The sequence below is a fragment of the Bactrocera dorsalis genome, chromosome 3 (assembly GCF_023373825.1).
Source record: "Bactrocera dorsalis isolate Fly_Bdor chromosome 3, ASM2337382v1, whole genome shotgun sequence".
Lineage (NCBI taxonomy): Eukaryota > Metazoa > Arthropoda > Insecta > Diptera > Tephritidae > Bactrocera > Bactrocera dorsalis.
Window position 1 is genome coordinate 47,571,462 of NC_064305.1, and position 17,426 is coordinate 47,588,887.

Genomic DNA, 17,426 nt, shown 5'->3' on the forward strand with positions numbered 1-17,426 from the left:
GCCGAAAAAACAATTTGTTCTGCTTTTTTAAGCCCTGTTTACTTTGGAACGCACCATGTATATATATTTTTTTGATATTCTCGTAATTGTCGAAACTTGTTAATTGGGCCAAAACAAGCCAAAAAAATTAAGATATGCTGATCTCTAAATATATCTACACATACTTCTACATTATATTCCCACACTGAGAAAAAATGTCGTTTGCATACATATAGAAATGCCGACGGCAAAACGCAATTCTATTTTACTAAAAATTTATTATCTTTAAGTAATGCCAATAAAATTAGTAAATGTATAAAAATGTACTTTTTTATAACTTGTCAATTCTCAGAGCAGTTTAGATAGTAACATAAAAAATTTAATATGTAACTTTATTATTACTTTTTGGTGTTTTCATTGTTCAAATTACTTATCCAAAAATTTGTTCATAAAAATAAAGTGCACCAAATCCAGGTCTCTTAAAGGGGAAAACTATAGATAGAGTTTTTTTCAAACTATCGCGTGGTTCGAGTGTCGATAGTTTTCTAGTTCTATAACAAACAGTATTTTTAAGAATAATACGCAAACTGATCACAGTAAGCAAGTTGACATGCTTTGGTCAGAGATAAAGAGATGTCCAACTCTTCTCTCACTGGAAGTGAGAGAACAATTGCTAAACGTCAAAACCACCTAAACTTTGACATTTGACTGGATTGAGGAGGTTTTGACGTTTAGCAATTGGAAACGAGCGATGGCCAGATTGAAATCTTACCAAAAAAAAAATATGAAAACGGAGGGATTTGTTGCATCGTTCAAGACCACTTATAAAAAATGTTAAACAATGAAAATTAAATAAATGTATGAAATTTAAAGGTATTTGATGAAACGTTTTGTAATGTGATGCATCATAGTATTATTTTCAACGGAAATTTATTAAACCCATTTATTGATTAAGAGCTAAAAAGCTTTAATCCTTTTATTGGGTATTGAAAGTTCAAAAGTCAATTGTTCTAATATACTTTAAAAAGATTTAAATAGTTTCTCCATATAATAAATAACCACTATATAGTAGTTTTTATTCGTACTAAATGTTGGGTGTTTTAATTTAAAATGCCCAAACATTTTTATTTTGTTCGATCTGGCCATAATGGAAAATGTTATAAAAAACGCTTATTTTGAGGCGCTCTCACACTGGAATAAGTTGGGCATCCCATTATCCCTGCCAGAGATAAAGAGATGTTTAACTCCTCTCTCACTGGAAGTGAGAGAGCAATTGCTAAACGTCAAAACCACCTAAACTCGAGCAACTGTCAAAGTTTAGGTGGTTTTGACGTTTAGCAATTGGAAAAGAGGGACGACCAGATTAAAATCCCGCCAAATTATTGTTCGAATGGAGAGATTTTTCATTATTTTGTCTCCATTTGTAACGGCCATTAGTTCGAAGAATACCGAAGGCGAAACAGCACGCAGATTGAAAGATGTGAGTATATTTTAATTTTTATTAAATAAATTTGCATTTATTTAATACTTTTTTATTTTATTTTACAGATAAAATGCCGAAGATAACCAGCAGTTGGAGAAAATGCATTGTTTTCTGCAACGAGGAAGCAAACAGTGGAACGGATCTCGAACGGTGAGTGAAAAACATTAAATAGTGCAAAAAGTGTTTGTAAAAAATTTCGATAAAATCAGTGTTTCGGTTGTTCAATGAGTAATTTTGGATAATGAAATTAAATTCCCGTGTCTTTTCAAATGTGATGTGCTGAACAAGTAGAGCGCGACAGACTGCAAGCGACATTTGTCAAATATTAAAATACACACGTTCTTATGGACACAGTTATGTAGTCGTGCAGCTACCTCAATAACTGTGTCCTTAAGAACATGTGTATTTTAATATTTGACAAATGTCGCTTGCAGTCTGTCGCGCTCTACTTGTTCAGAGCGTAACTGTCAATTTATTGCCATTGCCGTTAATTAATTAAATAAATTATTTTAAAGTAAATAATTGAATATTTATGATAGTTATAAAAAAGTCGTACTTTAAATATTCATTAAATATACACTTTTTGCACTATTATTATTATTTTATTATACATATTTTATAATTAAATTTTTACCTTTTTGTATTTTATTTTGTTTCTTTTAATAGGCGTAAATGTTGGCTCAAACGTTTAGGTGTTTTTGAAGATCTGAGCGAAAAAACACCTAAACACATTTTTGCGTGCGAGCGGCATTTTTCTAATGAAATGCGTAACGCGAAAAAATTGCGTCCGAGAGCCGTTCCGGACATAAATTTAATTAATGAGCCAATATTTAACGCCCCAAATTCTGAAAATATAATTGAAATAGGCGTTGAAGATGTTTTTCCCCAAATGGAAGGAACTGCCTCAAATGCAACCGGTGCATCGAGGCAGCTGCTTCCACTTTTAGAAAGGGAAGACCGGGAAAATATTTTAGAGCCTCTGCCACTTCTTGAGGAGGAACTACTAAAGAGTAGTGAAAAGGCCGCGCAAACAGGTAGGGGTCTGACAGCAGGGACAGATAGAAAAAAAAAATTCAGAGAAGAAAATAGAATTTTAAAAATAAAATTAGACGAAAAAGAACAGGAGAATAGAAGTTTAAAAGCTCAGTTGGTCCAAATGGCAACTGAATTAGAAAGATGTAGGGAAATGTTAAGAAGTAGTTCATTTAGGGAAGAGTCAGATCCTCTTGAGATAGTTTGCAGCAAAGTTCCTCCTCTGTTAGGTGCTTGTATTAGGAATGGTTTTTTAAATAGTAATCGCCAAAGTCACGGTCGGCGATATGACACCTTTCTTAAAACTTTAGCTTTGGGTGTATTTTTTTTGTCACCAATCGCTTCCCGCTACCTAAAGCACCAACTTAGTTTTCCCTCGGAAATTACGTTACATAATTTTGTCGCAGATTGGCCTCGTTTCCCAGGTTGCACCCAAAGCAGCATAAAGTCTTTACAAATTAGGAGTAAGGGATTTTCTTTCGAACAAAAGTTCATATCAGTTTCTTGTGATGAAATGTCACTGAAATGTCATTTGCAGTATGATAGGAAATTTGATAGGGTGATAGGTCTTGAAGATTATGGCGATGAAAATCGCACATCTAGAATAGCCACAACTGCAATGACCATAATGGTGCAAGGTATAGGTGGAGAACCTTGGTCCCACCCGTTAGCTTACTTTTTTATTAAAGGCTCATATAAAGGGGATGTCCTCAAGAAATATATTCTTGAAGCCATTACCCAACTTCAAAATATAGGGCTAGTTCCTTGCCATTTTGTTTGTGACCAGGGTACCAATTTTCAAAATTTAGCTAATTTGTTAGGTGTTTCAATGTCACGGCCTTTTTTCAACGTTAATGGTAAGGAAATATGTTTTTTTTACGATAGCCCCCATTTATTAAAATGTAGTCGAAACTGCTTACAAAATATGAAAAATAAAGTAGATTTTAAAAATAGTCGCGTATGTTGGTCTGACATAATCCATTTTTATAAACAGGACCCTAAGTCGAGTTATCGGTGTGCGCATAAATTAACCGATGCTCATATTTACCCCAATATCTTTCAAAAAATGAAAGTTAAATTCGCGTCTCAAGTTTTAAGTAATACGGTCGCTTCAGGTATGCTTTCTCTTTACAGCTCGGGAGCCTTAAGCTCAAATAGTATGAGCTTCATTAATACCGCGGTTTTCGTTTCTTTTTTCAATAAATTATTCGATATCTTCAATAGTAGTTTCACTGAGGCCATTATACCCACTAAAAAACCAAAACCAGTTTTTAGATGAGGCAGAAAAAGTTTTGAAAACAATTCGGGTCGTAGATGAGTTAGGAAACGACACAACAAATAATTTCAATTTTATAAAGGGGTGGTTAATTAATATTAATAGTTTAAGACGATTGTGGCGATTGCTGTCACACTCAGGATTTCCTTACCTGAAGACAAGACGACTATGTCAGGACAGCTTAGAGCATTTTTTTGGTCAGATTAGAAGTAGGGGAGGTACTAGAGTAACACCTTTCATGTTCTCTAGTTTATTTAGGAAATCATGGGGTTTACGTTACGTAAATATCGTAACAAAAGGTAACTGTGAGCTGCCTTTAGAACCCGAAGCCACAGTTATTTCAGAACATAGCCATAATGTTCTTCTTAATGTGTGCAATGATTCCGTTTTAAGTGACCTTTCTTGGCAGGATTTCCAGGGTTTACCACGGCCCGAACACTCCATTGTTAGATCCATTACTTTTGATAGTAGTTTAGAAATTAACTTTTTAAAGGAAAATGCTTTTAGTTATTTTTGCGGCTACCTTTATTTGAAAATTTTTAAAATGCACACATGCCTCCTGCCATTACCTTATTTAGGAGATGAAATTCCTTCTGATGAATTCATCTTCACACATCAAAACCAGATCGATAAATGCAACTTAGTGAAGCCGCCTCAAGAATTTGTTGCATTTATTAATAATTTAGAAATAAAATTTGTCGAGGAATTTGACAGAAATTGTCATAAAATAGGATTAGGAGAAATTCTTTTTGCTAAATTAAAAGATATTAGGCCCTTCTTGTGTTGTGAAGACTGTGACCCAAAGGTAGTTATTGCTCTATTTATTAGAATTAGAATTTATTTTGTGACAAAATTTTTAAATAGAGATTTATCTTTACCAATTTTAAAAATAAAATTTTGTGTGTTTCACATTTGTAGTTTTCATCTTCTTTTTTAGTGGTTGCAATGAGCTAATTATTTTACACTAAAATAAGATTTTTTAAGCAGATTCGCATTAAGAGGCTTTAAAGTTAGAACGTTTAATAGAAAGTTTTTAATAACAAATTAGAATTTGGGGTTTAAATATTGGCATTTGTATATATGTATGTTTATTTTTATAGTTTTAAGTATTATATTATTATATGTGATATGAAGTGATATTGTTTTTGTTATTTTTTTATACTATTATATATGAATTGTTATTGTTTTGTTTTTTTAGTTTTTTTATGTAAATAAATTTTTAATGGGTGATATAGGCCTACTGGGGAACCGAGTACCCAAAAATAACTTCGGTAACGCGCCCTTTTGCATACCTCATAGGTGGTGTGGAAAATGCGAATTGGGTATTTTATTTAAAATGCCCAAAAAATATCTTTTTTTCTGATCTGGCTACAATGGGAAATGTTATAAAAAACGCTTATTTTGAGGCGCTCTCACACTGGAATAAGTTAAACATCCCTTTATTCCTGATCCCTGCTTTGGTGCCGTGTGACTCGAAACTAACGGGATATTTTTCATTCATTCAAGTCCGGCTGACAATGGCCCGCATTTACTTAGCTATAACAAACATCATGTATTACGAGTTACTATACACTTGTAAGTATGTGTAGCGACTATCATCACTCCTAATTGTAAAAAATGTATGTAAAATACATATGTATATTCTTAATATTGTTTTCAATATTTATGATTTGGTAATATTTCATTCAAATCAGATACCAAAGTAATGTATTTATTTCTTGGAATAAGGAAAAACTGAAAACATGGTGTTAATTATTTTATCTCAATATTAATGATATTATGTTACTTCCCAGTTATATGTAAGTTAAAATATATATTTACATAAAATTAAGTAGTTGCAATTTGTATTATTTATTTCCTCCCAAATGCCAAATATTTATGTATGGTATTTGACTTACCTACAGTTGTTGCTTTTGCTTCACATTGAGCTTCTCCGTATTTATTTATAGCTTTACAAGTGTAAATTCCAGAATCAAATTTTTGTACTTCGTTTATAATTAGTTCATAATATCCCAAATAATCCTTTTCTCTATTTATTTGGATATGTTTATCTTCTTCTGAAATTTCGTCTCCATCTTTAAAACTGAAAATTCAAATATTTATGGGTTAAAAATCAAATAAGTTGTAAAGGAAGTAAAAAGCACATGTTAGACCGCATGTTTTGGGAAATGGTAAACTAACTTGAATTGTCAGATTAATTAACGTTTCCTCTCTACCTAATATCGTTAACTGTGATATCCACATTGTACTACGAAATTGACGTTTAAACGATAACGTCTCATACTAACCAAATAATAACTGTCTTCATTAAGCTTACTAACTGTAAGCTTTCTTGTAAAAAAAAGTATGACCATTCGTGTTTTAGTCGTACAAGAGAGTATGCGGATAACTCACTAATGTGGTATAACCCCTATCTTTCTTGTTAACAATTTGTTTTGCATATTTAGTTCAGTTTTTATACTGTGAATGGCTCAAATAACGAATGAAATAGGAATTTCCTTTTTATATTAACAAGCTATACCTGTATTAATAAAAAAAAAATGCTCCAAGTTAATCATTAGGCAACTAAACGTAGTGAATTTCGCTTTTTGTTGTTATCTTTATATATATAAATCTTCTGACCGTGTGTTTGCCTTGGAATTTCTCCTAAACGGATGGACCGATTTTGATGAAATTTTGTGTGTACGTTCAAGGAGATTCGGGAATGGTTTATATTTACAATTTGGTCCACTGGAAAATGTTTTTTAAATTATTTTTTCATTTTTAATCAATTTTTAAATTTGGAATGTTTGACCGATAGATGGCGCTACCATCGCAGTATCCAATATTCAAACCTTAAATTGGCGTAAACGTGTATTAACACGTTGGCTGCCACGTCGCACGTTTCCATGCGACACCTAAATGTTACACTGAGGCCACGTCGCACATTTCGTGCGACACTTAAATGTCGCGACACTTAAATGTTAGGTCACGTCACACATTTTCGTACATTTTAATATGGAAGTTTACATGGAATTTGGATTCTCTGGCCTGCGGTGAACATTTTGGTGTATTTCCCATGGCCGCTGTGTATTTTTAACAAGAAATAATAATAATAATAAGAAACAAAAATAAGTTGTTGGCCTCAGGTGACCAAAATTGTTAAATCACATTGTTACTGAACGATCAAAATTCTAAAAAGGCTTTGGCAGCCAACGTGTTAAACAAGACGATGCCAAGTAAAAGGCGACATCTGTGGATCAAGTTTTTATCACATCGCTTAATATCTATATATATAAAAGAAAGTGATGTTAGTTACTACGCTTATAACTAGAGAACGCCTGGACCGATTTCGGTGATTACCACCAATTCGGATAGGTCTCCGCCCAAACAAGGAGAATACTTTAGAAAATTATGGAATTTTTTTTTTTTAGGATAATTCCAAAAAGTATCTTTTTTCCATAAACATTTTTTTTTCAATTTTTGTTTGTTTTGTTTTTCAATATTTTGATTTGTAAATTATTTGAATAGTTCAATTTAGGTCGCTTGCTTTTTTATTCCGGCTATTCAAAAGAAAAATTATTCAGTGAAAACTTTACGTGCGTTTCACACAAAGAGGTCAATTGCAGATTGAAATTTGTTACGAAGCCACGAAGAGGTCGCCCTAATATCGGCCCATCAAAGTATGGCAGCCAAAGGCAAGGCAAGGCAAGAAGTACTCCCAGGATGCGGTGACATACGTGCGGAATTATGGATCGCGGTCAATAAGCAAGCGATCGTCACGATGTCACAGCACGACTTTTCAAACAACAGTTACGATGTTTCATGGAGTTTATGTTGGAGTAGGGTAGGTATATGTGGTACTGTTAGATGCTAAATGTACTCTGTTGAGTGGCAAAAGAGAGGTTTGTCGCACGTACATATTCTTCTTTGGATGGTGGATAGTTGTCACACCAGATCAAATTGATGAACTCATTTCTGCGGAAATTAATGATGCAGAGAAAAATTCAGTATTATATGAAGTGATGAAAACCAATATGGTTCATGGACCTTGCGGACACCACAATCACACTTCGGTTTGTATGCCTGACGATAAATGCGTGAAACATTATCCATGTGCTTTTCTGAAACACAAACTGGAAATGATGGATATCCACTCTATCGGCGTAAATATCGAAGTTAACAACACATCAAAGTTGACAAGACATGGGTCGTACCATATTCGCCACTATTGTCTAATTCACATTCAAAAGTCATGTGAATGTTGCGTATTGTAGTTTGGTGTAATCGATAAAATGCGTTTGTAAATACATCACCATAGGAAGCAACATGGCGGTTATTGGTTTTAAACGACACGGTCGATACGTGAACTGAAATAAAGTGCTTTGTAGGATATTTCTTTTGAAATTCATGAACGTTTTCCGACTGTTGTGCGTCTCGAAGTTAATTTGGGGAATGACCAAAGAGTCTATTTCAACCCAGAGAATACAGTACAGTCAACAGAAACACCACCAGCAACAAAATTAACATTTTCTCAACTTCCGTCAGTGATCCGTTTGCGAGAACATTGCTCTATTCGAAATACGTTGATATTACACATGGGATGCATCATCGAAGAAATTATTACGCAGAAAGCAGGGTCATCCAGGAGATAGACATCCAGGTGTGTTCTCAACTAATGCATTAGAATGAACTTACACAATCCACCCGAAAAACACATGCCACTGAAGTTCACACACATTTCGCGATGATCAGCCTTCAAATCCGCGTTATGGGATACGACCAAAAATTACATTGCCGAAGACATTTTACATTGCATACGCTAAGAATTGGAAATGGGTCAATACTGATTGATACTTCCCATGGTCTGATATCAATCCCATATGCCGTTTATCAATTCACGAAAGATGGACTCATCACGAATGTTTATACGAACATTGGCCAAACTGTCGTAAGTACGATTCCTTGAGTGTACGAGCAATCTTAGCTGCCACAAATACCTATGTTGTTGACTTAAACTGGAAAATTCAAAGTCAAATTCCAGGAGACTTGCAATCATACAAATCGATCGATCGTCTGACAATGAAGACGACACCGTGAATTACCAGTGGAATTTGTAAATTCTTTGGAGAGGCCTGGTATGCCACCGCATCATCGCAATCTGATTGTGATGCACCTATCAAATATAAGGGACAGAATGCTTGATTCTACGGATTTCTTTTGAGTTCTAACGATTTGCCATTTCGGTTCAAAAGTATTCCGTTTCCAGTGAAAATTGAATTTAAAATGACGATCAACAGAATAGTCGCATAGTGGGTGGCATACATTTGGAAATGCTATGTTTTTCACACGTCCAGATATACGTGGCGTGCTCAAGAGTTGGAAAACCATCTTCTCTATACATTTACGCACCGGAACAGAAACCAAAAAATTTTGTTTATCAAGCTGCGTTACATTGAAGAAAAATGTAGACAAATAGCAAATAAATGATTATCAATAAAATATGAATTTTTGTCTTTTCATTTCAAAACACATAATTTCGCGCAGGACAACGGCTGCGGGGTCAGCTAGTAACTATTACATAATTTCTTTAAAATCAAACTTAATACAAGGTGCGTTCCAAAGTAAACAGGACTTAAAAAAAACAGAACAAATGGTTTTTTCGGCAAAATCAATTTATTTTATTCAAAATAGCCTCCTTGCTCAATACAGCTTTTCGCACGGTCCAAAAGCATGTCGAACGAGCGTTTTAGCTCGTTGGCCGATATGGCCGCCAGTATTCCGGTGCAAGCCTTTTGAATGACCTCTACGTCTGCATAACGCTTTCTTTCAAAATTCCAAGGTAGAATACCCTTGGAATCATAAAAAGTAATCAGCATTGCCTTCACTATTGACTTCTCCATGCGCGATTTTTTGGGCTTCGGCTCGTCCGGTGCTTTCCATTCAGCACTCTGGCGTTTCGTTTCGAGTCAAATTGGAAGCACCATGTTTAGTCACCAGTCAGAATTTAAAAGAAGTTTTTGTCCTTTTTGACCTTTTTAATGATGTCCTTCGAATGTTGGATTCTCAGCAATTTTTGGTCGTCAGTCAATTTGTGTGGAACAAACCGTGCACACACCTTTCGTAAGCCCAAATATTCGGTCAAAATGCGATAAATTGATGTTTTGGAGATGTTCAATTTTAGTTCCATGAATTTCAATGATGAATTCGGCTGATTTTTGATGAATTCACGCACAGTTTCGATGGATTTTCCGGTGATCACGGATTTTGATTGGCCCACATGTTGATCGTCACTTATGTTCTCAGGACCACTTTGAAAACGTGGAAACCACTCGTGCACTCTGCTACGGGATAGGCAATCATCGCCATAAACTTGTTTAATCACTTGAAACTTTCGGTAAAAATTCGGTTAAAACAAAATTTAATGTTGGCTCTTTGTTCGAAGGTCATTTTCGCACCGACAACACAAGCATACTGACACTTAAAATGCACCAGCTTCACTTCCAATCAATGAAATGTAGAAATTCTCACTGGACAATCGATAAAAATAGCAGATTCTAACGCACCAGTCGACATATAGATGGCGCCACTAGGGGCGCCAGATTGAAAAAGTCCTGTTTACTTTGGTTCGCACCTTGTAGAAGATTTACAATTTTGATTTTATATCTAAACAGAAGTAGCATTTTTAAAGATTGGGAAAGCATAATATTACCTAAGGTTGATAAAGAGTCAATTAATTAAAATAAAGAATAAAAGTTTTAACACTAAAAATATAATATAATTAAAAACTGGCATGCAGTATCTATTAAGACTTATGCTCTTATTTTTTCTTACAATTTCACTTTAGGTTTTGGATCACCCATTACTTTAATCATAAATCTGAAAAGTGTTTGTTCCAACATTTCAACATCTTTCAACTGCACAAGAAAAACTGGTGCAACGTTTGTTTTTGTTTCGTCATGTCCAGCAGCTGGAAATAGAGTTTAACACATTAATTATTATATATGTACATAAATTTTACATTAAAATATAAATATGCTCTCCGCACTAAATAAAAAATCAATATTCAAAACCATTTACAAATACCTAACTGTACGGGATTAATAATCCCTACAATATGTATGTATTTTCTCTGCAAAAACCTCAGAAAAATTTGAAAAAATTTTGCTACATGTTGCCACAGAGTACACAAATTTTGTTCATGTAACAATTGTCTGTAAAACCCAAAACTAATCGATATATTCTCTATGTATTGTATAAAAAATCAGGATGACGAGGCGCATCTCATTTAGAAGGTGAATCCATGGCTTGAAAATCTTTAAAAGGTCACCATGGCTCTGCCCCTTATAGGCTTTTTTGGACGGATATATGAAATATGTAAAATTCGGATGTTCACTATAAAATCTTGCTTATTTATGTAATTGGAACTAAAATATCAAGTATTTTCGGAGATCTGGAAGTATATTTCAAATAGCTGTTATTTCTAAGTACCGTTGGGCTCTGGTAAGCATTAAATTGTTAAAATTTCAAACCAAGCCGTATATTTTCATTTTTATGTGATAAGACGATTTATTAATAACGGGTGATTTTTTTGAGGTTAGGATTTTCATGCATTAGTATTTGACAGATCACGTGGGATTTCAGACATGGTGTCAAAGAGAAAGATGCTCAGTATGCTTTGACATTTCATCATGAATAGACTTACTAACGAGCAACGCTTGCAAATCATTGAATTTTATTACCAAAATCAGTGTGTTCGGTTCGAAATGTGTTTTCGCGCGCGTGTTTTGTTCAGCGATGAGGCTCATTTCTGGTTGAATGGCTACGTAAATAAGCAAAATTGCCGCATTTGGGGTGAAGAGCAACCAGAAGCCGTTCAAGAACTGCCCATGCATCCCGAAAAATGCACTGTTTGGTGTGGTTTGTACGCTGGTGGAATCATTGGACCGTATTTTTTCAAAGATGCTGTTGGACGCAACGTTACGGTGAATGGCGATCGCTATCGTTCGATGCTAACAAACTTTTTGTTGCCAAAAATGGAAGAACTGAACTTGGTTGACATGTGGTTTCAACAAGATGGCGCTACATGCCACACAGCTCGCGATTCTATGGCCATTTTGAGGGAAAACTTCGGACAACAATTCATCTCAAGAAATGGACCCGTAAGTTGGCCACCAAGATCATGCGATTTAACGCCTTTAGACTATTTTTTGTGGGGCTACGTCAAGTCTAAAGTCTACAGAAATAAGCCAGCAACTATTCCAGCTTTGGAAGACAACATTTCCGAAGAAATTCGGGCTATTCCGGCCGAAATGCTCGAAAAAGTTGCCCAAAATTGGACTTTCCGAATGGACCACCTAAGACGCAGCCGCGGTCAACATTTAAATGAAATTATCTTCAAAAAGTAAATGTCATGAACCAATCTAACGTTTCAAATAAAGAACCGATGAGATTTTGCAAATTTTATGCGTTTTTTTTTTTTTTAAAAAGTTATCAAGCTCTTAAAAAATCACCCTTTATATTGAAGCGGTAGGTACTAGTTCTGATTTCGCCTATGCCCCGACGGAAGAGAAAGACGATGTGACCAAAAATGCGATTGGCAAGCACCTATGAGAGCTGTCCCCGCCACGATGTCAAAAACGTGCTTGGCGACTTTAACGCCAGGGTTGGCAAACTCAGCCTCTATAAGGAAATATGCCTAAATGAGTTGAAGCTAATCGACTTCTATGGGGACCGAAATATGGTTATCTATAGTACTAGATTCAAGCATAGAAAATTTCACTAAGCTATATGGCTGTCTTCGGATCAAAAAGTCTCCAACCAGATCGATCATGTTGTTATAGACGGAAGAAATCGACTCGGACCACTATCTTGTTGCAGGCAAGATACGCATCGGCCTCTGTGCAGCAAAAAAACGCACGTCAACAAACACAAGGAAGGTTTGACGTCGAGAAGCTGCAATCACAACAGACAGCCGAACTCTTTCCTCTTACACTCCTGCTCTATAAGGAAAAGTGAGCACTGCCACGCCCATCGACCAATTTTAACTCCGGCTCGCATAAAGCCCTCTCATACCATCTCTGAGTAAAATTAAATGTATCTGGCGTATATAGTTATTTATTTATGGCGCTTTAACAGTACCGTTCTATTGGGAGTGAGCGGGGTTATCATCCGATTTCATATATATTAGGAGATATGTGCATTAAACTTGTTATAAAGCGGAACGATGGCTACTTTTTCAAAATTGTTTGTCCATAGGTTCCCCTTGCTACTGCGATCCCTTGTGCCAAAATAGAGTTGTATAGTATATGTATCTTAATTTAGTGCTTAGTTAATTTCTGTATAAATTTTCGATTAATGGCGTTTTATTACCGTGGCAGTGGCTCAATTAAGCTCTACTTATCGGCGAACTCCTACTGTTTTTTACTAAGAAATGCGCAGACCAAGTTCCATCAAGTTATCTTAATTCTGGCTCAAGTTACAGGATGGGACGGACGAACAGACAGACAACGTCCGGTGTGTTTTACGTGGGTACCTGCTGACGACAACCTTACTCCACGGCGCTCAAAAGCACAGCGGATCAAATCAATGCGTTGATCAGCGCCCTGAGAATGCCAGAATTAAGTCTCCGGTCAGACCTCGTAGCCGAAACTACTACCAGTTGAGCTTCCATACTGCTCTGGACTGGTGGCCAGGGGTTGGACCCCATACATACATCACTTACACACACCAATCATACAAGAAACTAAAACCCTAATTTCTAGCTAACCGCCTTCGCCGCTTAAATAATTCACGCGCAAACAACCCTAACTGTTCGGTATTCCGATTAGTGGAGATCACACCACTAACATCTAACCGTCCATCTGTCCAGCTAATCCCTATACCACCCAGATCCCTAATGTCCGAGTACATCGGGCACTCCGCAATTAAATGTGACCAGTTTTCTAAAACTGCCCCACAAAAACACCCTGACGTATCTGATAGGTGCCTCTGATGCAAAAATGCATTCAGAGGCCCATGCCCCGTAAGCAGAAAACCCAGACTCAGACAAAATCTGAAGTCTGGGTTATCCTCAACGAACCCAACGTCCCGAATGTACTCGTACGTCACTCGGCCGTTAGGACTATTGTCCCAACGTTCTTGCCACCTACACCTAACCCTATCATCTAGAAGCCTCTTGCTCCCTATATATCCCTCCCTCTCCACATCATCGGCGGAAATCCAATCGTTCCGCAGCAATGACACACAGACAGACAACTGTCAATGTGTTTTTACGTGAATACCTGCCACGAGTAGACTTAAATCCACGCCACTCAAAAAGTACAACGGATCAAAATCAAAGCGTTGATCAACGCCCCAAAGCATAAGTGCATGCACAACACTATACCTTGGGAGAACCAGAGCAAAGTGCCGCAACACACTTATACTTTGGTTCCAATCGGTTCGGGTGCAACCCAAAAGAAAAACACCCTAGCCACCTTGGTCGGGTACGAGGCCTACCTAAACCTCTGCCGTACTTTGGGTCCGGCACCCGGCCGCAGTGCGACTCCACATTGGACAAAAGCCCTTCCTGCATTTAGGTCTAAACCACAGCCACCACGAATCTCCCCAAAGGGCCGAACCCAATGAGCAGATTGGAGCGAACTCCAAGGGCATTACTGCTCCCCGTGGTACCATGTTTTAGTCTTTGGTATGACCTGTAGACCACAGTGTTACCTGTGATCTACTGCCAGTCGGGGACCCTAAGAACTCCTAGGAATTCCTAAGGATCCGGCTGTATGATGTGTTGTTCGTCATTTCGTTTTTGTGTTTGTTATATAATCGCAAACCCATTCAAAGAATATGATAATCATTTCAATATAGCACTTTTCTGACACCTCATGACCATGCCGACATTCAATTAAACCAGACACGTGAATGTCGGACATAGTGCATTTGGATTTTAGTCGCCTTTTACGACAGGCATGCCTTACCGCGGGAATATTCTCAATCCCCCTCCCCGCAGGGGGACACAGACAGACAGACGGTCACCCGGATTTCCACTCATTTATACTCGTATATGCAACCCAATGTCTATCTCGATTAGTTTTAAGTGATACGAACAACCGCTAGGTGAACAAAACGATTATACTCTGTAGCAACATTTTACAAGAGTACAAATATTATAAATCGAAAAACTGTAAAGTTAATTGTGTGAGGGAACTTGAAGTGACCTGTGTCGACCGTCAAGAGCCCCGTTAACTCATATTCGCACGCTTTCAACAAGTTTGTTGGGGTTTTCAAAGTACCTTCTCGAAATTTGAAAAGAAAACTGGTGTTGACCGTTAGGGCCACTGCCAAGTCAAGCTGTTGTGACGCCATTGTAAAGCGCAGTTGAAAACAGCAACTTATTAATGTTAAAGTGAGTGCGCAGCGAGCATTCAACAGTAGCAGAGAGAAAGATTACAGCATAGCAAAAATTTGAAGTCAAAGAAGGCAACAGAGTAAGCAAAGTGATGTGTCGTTGCTAGATAGCAAGGCATAAGCAATCAAACTCGTGTACAGGTTGCGAGAACGTCGAAATAAATTGAGAGAGAAGTGATTACGATTGAGTCAAGCTCCGCAGGGTAGGTAAGTTGTGCTATTTTTTCCCCGATAAATCATAAAGAATTCGTATACAGAATTCAAAATAAGCGATTTATTTTCGGTACATATTTGCATGTTATAAAATATTTATATTAATAAAATAGATTTTGCCGTTGTGTAAAATATACAGTCTGAATATTGAAAAAGATTTCTTTTGGCCAAGGCAGTGTAATCGTCCCTTTGCTCTACATTATACAGCAGACCTTCCAGTGGTCAACTCTGATTCAACAATGACAGCAACCTATGCTGATGATACTGCACTACTAGCATCAAGTGTCAAAAATTGTCCTCTTAATGTCATACATTCTCCTCATCGTGTTTTCATGAAATTTAGTAATTGTTTTCATGTGTATATTGAAACAGATTCTAAATACTATATATTGAAATTTACAAACAAAAAATGCAATAAGCGAAATACTATTTGAAGTTTGTTACCAATAACTTTGTTTAACGTAATGTTTACTTAACATTGAAGCTATAAGTAATTTGAAGAGAAGTATACTAGTATACTATTGCAGCTGTTGCATTATTTTACTTTTACGTATTGTAATAATGCTGTTAATTTCGACAACAGACAGAAAACAAATACATATTTCGTTGACAGTACAGGGTTTAAAAGAGAAGTTAGCTGGACTGGGACTATCAACCAACGGGATCAAAGTTACTTTACAGGACCGACTTTACGAGCATTACGGACTTAGGATTAGCTATAACGCGGCTCCGATAGTCAGTCCATAGTAGTATTATTCAGTCGAGTGTGGTTGCATTCCAGCATTTACATTGCATGATATTGGAAGCTCGTTACTTTCATTTAGTGTATCGTTATATTCATAGAAGATCGCTATCGGAAATCCTTCAGTTTAGGAATGGTTAGCCGACTTTGTGGGTAGTTCCACTGCGGTACAGGCAGAAGTTTATTTACGGAAACCAACTGCTTAAAGGTGCTACTACGATTTTTGTGCGAAGTCAGCACGGCGTTGATAGTTTCTTGGATGCTGAAACAAGCATTAACTGGGAAAGTGGTATCAACTATTGAGATGCATTCCTGACTCTAGGGCGAACAAAGCGAATTTGTATAATAATAATAATACGAATGCAATATACGTAAATGGCGACAACTCGGTTCGAATTTGACACAAGGCAAACACGAATATTCGGTTAGGAGTACTACAAGACTGTAGGGAGGTGATACCAAACGTTGCTATCAATGTGGGGAGATTGGTCATCTGAGTCAAATTCGAACTCTCTGTGGTTCCTGAGACAAAAAGCCCAGAGACCGGAACAAGTTTTTTGTCCCATATGCCCCTCAAGAAAAGTTGGGACTATCATAAATAATTCTGTTCCAAAGAAGCACCCCAAATTAACAATCAGAATGAAAATATGTGTAACTGACGACATCTCTATTTACCGAGGACCACGTCGAATGTCATATTGAAAGATGCGTCGTAGATTAGCAAATCGCTGAGTTGCTTAAGAAGGGTAATATCCAATACAGCACATCTGAGTATACTAACCAATTGTTCTAGTTGCCAAAAAAGATGGTACGATGGCTATCGTTTTTACAAACTACATCGTTGCAGTGTTCAGAGAGTGTTTCTGGGCTGCATTATTGAAAACGGTATCATCATACCTCCGGAAGCGAAGAAGAAAGCGATAACAGGTGCCCACCGATCTGAAAGCAGTACAAAAGTTTTTGAAATAACTCTAATTCCTGTTGATTCGTCGAAGGGTATGCAGTGTTGCTGAACCACTATCTGGACTTTTACAAAAAGGAGGGTTCAGAAATTACAGGTTGCTTTAATTGCTAGTTTTTAAACTTTATAATTCTAAGGCATAACCGAAGTTCATACTGACGCATCTATGTTCGGGTACGGTGGAGCTCTTCTACAGAAAGACCGTGAAGATCAATGTTTCAATCCAATCCAATATATGAGTAAAAAAACCAAGCTGCACCTTGACAAGCGTTACCAAAAAAAAAAAAAAAAAACAAAAGACAGTCATTACCCAAATTGGATCTTTCGGCGCCCTTCTTGTTCGATTATTGGCAAAACC

At 36.7% G+C, this 17,426-nt stretch overlaps 1 protein-coding gene across 13 annotated transcripts in view; it reads right to left on the minus strand.

Moving 5' to 3' along the window:
* Window positions 1-17,426, minus strand: part of LOC105228775 (obscurin) — a 369,554-nt gene that overhangs the window by 170,063 nt on the left and 182,065 nt on the right. For all 13 annotated transcript variants that reach the window (XM_049451168.1, XM_049451169.1, XM_049451171.1 and 10 more), the window contains 2 exons: window positions 10,584-10,719; window positions 5,669-5,853 (listed from right to left, as the gene is read on the minus strand). In XM_049451168.1, coding sequence (XP_049307125.1) covers window positions 5,669-5,853; window positions 10,584-10,719 — 321 coding nt within the window. The remainder of the gene's footprint in view (window positions 1-5,668; window positions 5,854-10,583; window positions 10,720-17,426) is intronic.